Source organism: Anabrus simplex, chromosome X (genome assembly GCF_040414725.1).
Source record: "Anabrus simplex isolate iqAnaSimp1 chromosome X, ASM4041472v1, whole genome shotgun sequence".
NCBI lineage: Eukaryota > Metazoa > Arthropoda > Insecta > Orthoptera > Tettigoniidae > Anabrus > Anabrus simplex.
In genome coordinates this window covers 195556578-195562577 of record NC_090279.1, presented here as the reverse complement: position 1 = coordinate 195562577, position 6000 = coordinate 195556578, and the positions used below count along the sequence as shown (strand labels likewise).

General features: G+C 43.2%; 1 protein-coding gene across 1 annotated transcript in view; it reads right to left on the bottom strand.

Moving 5' to 3' along the window:
• Positions 1–1711: 1711 nt before the first annotated feature.
• LOC137503376 (venom protease-like) overlaps positions 1712–6000 on the bottom strand; it is a 46198-nt gene continuing 41909 nt past the window's right edge. Inside the window, exon 6 of the mRNA XM_068230957.1 lies at positions 1712–1911. Within this exon, the coding sequence (XP_068087058.1) occupies positions 1712–1911 (200 nt within the window). The remainder of the gene's footprint in view (positions 1912–6000) is intronic.

Genomic DNA, 6000 nt, shown 5'->3' with positions numbered 1-6000 from the left:
TCGGACACGTCTCAACCTGGCGAAACCCGAAGATGTTCGCATTAGAGTCTGTGAAAAACAGAAAGCAGAAATGTGCTCGACGTGTCACGCACTCAAAGCGGGGCAGTCTGTTTACTTTATATCTGGCAACCCGAACCTGAACAAGTGGCTTCCCAGTATCATTGGAGATCTACATTATGAGATCTACCAGCAGGAAAAGCAAATATAGCGTCACATCGACCAAATTAGGCAATTTCCAGGAACACAGGCAAACAGAGGAAACACGGAACTAACCTGTGACGGACCTGTCGAAATTCCACCTAGGCCACGACGTGTTCGGTTCTTCCAAGCACCAGCTACTGCAGTACCAGCCGAGAGGATGCCATAGGTGATCACAAACACCGGCTACCCAAGTCATACCGCGCAGATCTACACGCACACGTCGCAGACCAGTAATATTCTCACCATAAACATAGATAGTATAATTTAAAAGAGGGAGGAAATATTGTGTATTCAAACTCCGTGTAACAAATGCGATTACACACCCGACAGTTGGCAGTATTGTGGAAACAGAGAGACTTGCAACTACTAACCATGGGTTTTGTTCTTCTCCGTACTTGACTGTAGTTTTAACGTCTAAATACATGGATTCTCTAATCAGTTTGTGTTATGTATCAACCCACAAATACATAACTGACTTTGGACAATTAATTCGAGATTAAAACGAAGTGCGAGCCAAAAAATTGGGATGTAGAGTCAAAACTGTATTTATTATTTATTTAGTGTGTGGCATTCCACATGAAATATAATGTTGACAGTACAGACAACAACAGGGTAATAAAACTGTTAGAATTTAAATGTATGTAGTACAGTCATTAAATTCTGAGACGGGCCGCATGATGGCGCTGTGGTGAACTATGGCACCGTGGTATGGTCCCTGCATGCACTGGAAGCAGACGTACGGTCGTTGTTGTGACGGTGATTTGAATGTGCCCGTCGGATTTTGACAATTCACAGTTTGAACAATGGGCAAACACCAAGTTCTGCCAGAATTTAGTCAAAATCGCTGTCGAAACGTTTAAAATGATGCAGCAGGTTTACGGTGAGGACGCATTGAGACGCTGTGTTTGTGTTTAGCTGGCACCGACGTATTGTGAAAGGACAAGACAGTCTAGAAGTTGATATCCGTACTGGTCTGCAACAAACAGTTCGAACGGAGCGCAAGATCCAAGAAGTTGAAACGTTGGCGCGTGCTAACCGCTCCCAATCGGTAGACGATCTCGCAGCAGCAATAGGGGTCAGCCATGGTACTTGCCACAAAATTCTGACGGATGACCTCAACATGTCTCGCGTTACCCAGCACAGTGTACCATGAATCCTGTCGCAAGACCAACTTGATGATCGCATGACGATTTATGGTGACCTCATCAATAGTGCTGACGCTGATCCGGCGTTTCTTAACCGAATAATAACTGGAGACGAAACATGGTGTTTCCTTTCAGCGGTGCTTCCAGCAGCTATATCAACGTTAGCAGACGTGAATAACGGCCAACGGCGACTATTTTGAGGGTGGATGTGGTTCTGTGTAGGTGTAGGCCGTGTAATGCGGCATCGTGTGCAACATAAAGAGTCGTGTGGGTGCCTATCCTCCAGGCGTCAAGTCTCAGAACTTAATGACTGTACTACGTACGGATGGCGCAGCCAACAAAAAGTCATCAATATACATATGAATTCATTTATATATAGGATGAGATTTACGTACATCACAGGTATCCATCTCTCCTTGGGTATCTCCTACACACAACATTGTGGCATCATCGAAGCCATTCACTAGGTCTTTATTGCCCTTTAAGGATTTAAAGTTCTTCTCACATGCCTCTTTGGGCTGCACAGGAAGTGTTGCCCTCTGTAAGACACTGCTGAGTGGACCAGCTGTAAACAAGATACAAGACATGATTTTTTAAATTTGTTAAAGTTATTTTACGTTGCACTGGCACAGATAGGTCTTATGGCGATGATGGGACAGAAAAGGGCCGGATATTGGCCGCACTTAAGCGACTGCAGCTGTGAAATTCTAACCAAGTAGATAAATAAAATAATGTTTTGATGCATGAAAAGGAAATCCATTCATAGAGAAAGTGTAAGAAGAAATATTTACTTTCTACATGGAAGTGAAATTAGAGTTAGAAAAAGATTACAGTTACAACCGTGTCCATTTAAAACATAGCTATTTTTAGCCTCGCCTACAAGTGTCTGCCATTTTTTCCTGTCCCAAATTTGTTCTCTTTCCCAATGACATCCAGAAGATCCTGTACAGCTTGGTCTCTCGTGTGGAGTTTCGGTTTCCTATGAAGTCTCTTCCCACCTGGTTGTCCAATGAAGGCCTGCAGTAGTAGACCATCATCTTGCAGAATATGTCCAAACCATCTCAGACGTCCGCACTGGATCATGGCAGTTATATCAGTCACTGTAGGTTGTTTGTAAGTCCTGACTACTGTGTACCAAGTGTTCTCTTTTAACTATCATCATCATCATCTTCCTCAGCTTGTCCTTCTTGCTCAGAGTCCCCGCACGCACTGAGGAATGAAAGAGTTGTGGTCGAGGATTTAAGGTCGCATGCTCTTGCTGACACCACGGGATTTTCAACTCCCAGCAATACTAGAAATCATATCACGGACGCCGGGATAACAGGCAAGTGGTGGTGGTGGTGATTGTTGTTTTAAGAGGAAGCAGCTAAGTCGCTACACACCCTGTTGCCCAATAATAATAATAATAATAATAATAATAATAATAATAATAATAATAATAATAATAATAATAATAATAATAATAATAAATACCGAGCTCGATAGCTGCAGTCACTTACGTCTGGCCAGTATTCGGGAAATAGGGTGTTCGAACCCCACTATCGGCAGCTCTGAAGATGTTTTTCCTTGGTTTCCCATTTTCACACCAGGCAAATGCTGGGGCCGTACGTTAATTAAGCCCACTGCCGCTCCCTTCCCATTTCTAGCCCTAGACACATCTGTGTCAATGTGACATAAAGCAACTTGTACCAAGGGCACTAGGAAAGTTTTGCATCAGCAAAAACGGTTCGCTGGACACCCCTGTTATGGCAAGGGATGAAAAGAGGGGTGAAAACCGGTCTAGAAGACAGCAAGGCGCGACCTTCACACCAGTTGTTACCAAGCAGTGGGATTGAAAGCATGTTAAGATGTCAGTGTGGTCTATAGGTGAATAACGCTCAATTATCCGCTACAACTTTGCTCGTGGATTAACTGTTGACCAGTGCCTGTAGGAAATGACTCCTGTGCTGGGGAAAGACTGTCCATATCGGACAACAATTTTCCGCTGGTACAAAGAGTTCCAGAGGGGAAATTTTGGGGTTGAAGACGATCCTCGTTCTGGGCGACCGGCTGAATCAGTGACTGAGGAAAACATTGAAGCTGTGAGGAAAATGTTGCAGCAAGAGAAGCGGTTGACATATCCGCAGGTAGAAGAGACCCTCCACATCCCTGAACCAGCTATTCATTCAGTTCTACACGACCATCTCCGTGTTAGAAAGGTTTGTTCCCTTTGGGTGTCCCATTCACTTTCAGATGAACAAAGGGCACAACGAGTGAAATGGTTCCGAGAAATGCTGAAACAGTTTGAAAATGGGACTTCGTGTAACGTCAATAGCATCGTTACAGGTGACTAAACTTGGCTTTATTATTACGGTGTCCCAACAAAATCCCAGAACAAGGTGTGGCTGTTTGAAGATAAGGATACTCCTGTGACTGTGCGAAAGTCAAGGTCAGTGAAGTATTCTTCACTAAACGGGGCATCCTGACTTGGGTTGTGCTAGAAACACAAGGGACAGTTACTGCGAAGTGGTGCAGTGAGACTTGTCTGCCTCAGGTCATCCATGCTCTCAAGCAGCTCCGTCCAAGGTCACGGCTCAGCACTTGACTCTTGCATCACGACATTGCTCCAGCACATCGTGCTAATGTAACAATGGATTTTCTTGCTAGATCAGAGTTGACTATGCTTGATCACCCTCCATACAGTCCTGATCTTGCCCCATGTGACTTCGCACTCTTCCCAGAAGTGAAGATGAAGCTGAAAGGGCGACGTATTGCATCCGACGAGGAGCTTCTGGCAGCATGGGACCAAGAATGTGAAAATGTAACCGAAGAAAAGTGGCAGAGTTGGTTCAGTGACTGGTTTCGACGTATGGAGAAGTGTATTCAGTGTGGTGGAAATGATTTTGAAAACATCTAAAGCGTTCACTCACATTGCAAAACTCTCCTAGTGCCCTTTCAATAATGTACTGTATACAGGGTTATTCACCTAACATGTTACACGGAAATAACTTCTAAACCATTAAAGATATCAGCAGTCTGTTTTCATATTCGTAAATGGCACGCAGGGTCTTGTAAAATAACGTGCTACTTAGTCTCCTGGGGTGATTAACAACCGAGATATTGATACTAACTCCATATTTTTAAATAGAACGGCACAAATTCATACAGCTGGTTTAAAAGTGCATCTGCGTACAAATTCAAATATGTAAGTATTTTCAAAATTGGACAATTACTTTTTGAGATATAAGTAAGAACAGCATGTATTGTTTTGTATGCCGCATCAAACGGCGTGAAGTCGGGCAAGGACATATTGAGGCGCAAGCAGTTTCCTGGGAGTGAGTTCAGTCACAGAATGGATACCAGGCATGTAAGCACCTCGTACATATGTGATGGGTTTGCAAAGTGTGTATAACAGACGAACACATGAAAGGACAGAAACGGTTGATGTGTTTAAAAGGAATAAAATAAGTACTTTGCCTTTAAAAGAACATAACGAAAGCTATAATTGTCACTGGTTTTTAGTGTACAGTTCATACTACTCTATGAGTTGAGAAATAAACATAACACAAAACACCGGAAGAGCTCCTTCTAGAAAAGCAAATGGTCAGAGCTGATCGTGGTGAGATGGCAGCAACACTATTATTTATGTTTTGTTTTACATGCATTAATCTCCGCAGAGCTCCAGCGTAACTGTAGTAGCGTGCATTCGGGAGAGCGTAGGTTCGAGTCCTCCCTCGCCCAACCTGAAAGTGATTTTCATGGTGTCCCATGTTTAACACCAGGCAAGTACCGGATAGGTACCTTTGTGATAGGCCACGCCCGACTTCCTTTCCAAATCATTCCCATTCCCATCCGTGAGAAAAACAAACGCTAAACTGAGCGCAACCTATTACATGTCAAAACAAAACAATACAACTTCAATCTCCCTTCCCCGTTGTGTGTTCGCCAGTCATAAAATAACGTTGCACACCCAGGGTATGTTACGGTACATCACATTATGTTTACAGTACATGCCTGGTATCCGTTCTGTGGCTGGAATAAAGGCAAGGAAGCAACTTCCGCCTCAATATGTCCTTGCCCGACTTCACGCCGTCTGATGCGGCAGCAAAACCGCGCATGCTGTTCTTATTTATATCTCAAAGAGTAATTGTCCGATTTTGAAAATACTTACATAATTGAACTTGTACGCAGTTGATCTTTTAGGCCAACCCAACTGTATGAATTTGTGCCGTTCTATTTAAAAATATGGAGTTAGTATCAATATCTCGGTTATTAATCACCCCACGAGACTAAGTAGCGCGTTATTTTACAAGGCTCAGTGTACCATGTACGAATATGAAAACAGAATGCCGATATCTTTAATGGTTTAGAAGTTATTTTTGTGTAACATGTTAGGTGAATAACCCTGTATATATCGCCGCTGGGCAAATGAAATCTCGTAATTCTTTCGGAGTAAAGTTTACGGCAGAGGCCAAAAACTGAGTGGTCAGTAATGGCCGCAGAACTGTTCCTAGCATTTTCATTGCATAATGATAGCCCAGTTATTTGACTATTGGAGTCTTCTGTTTCCATCTCAGGCATTGCGGCAAGCCTTCACAAGAAAGATGGAGAAATTCAGTTTTCTCATGATTGGAATGACGAGGTTTCCATTGCCTAGCACCGATATACACTGACT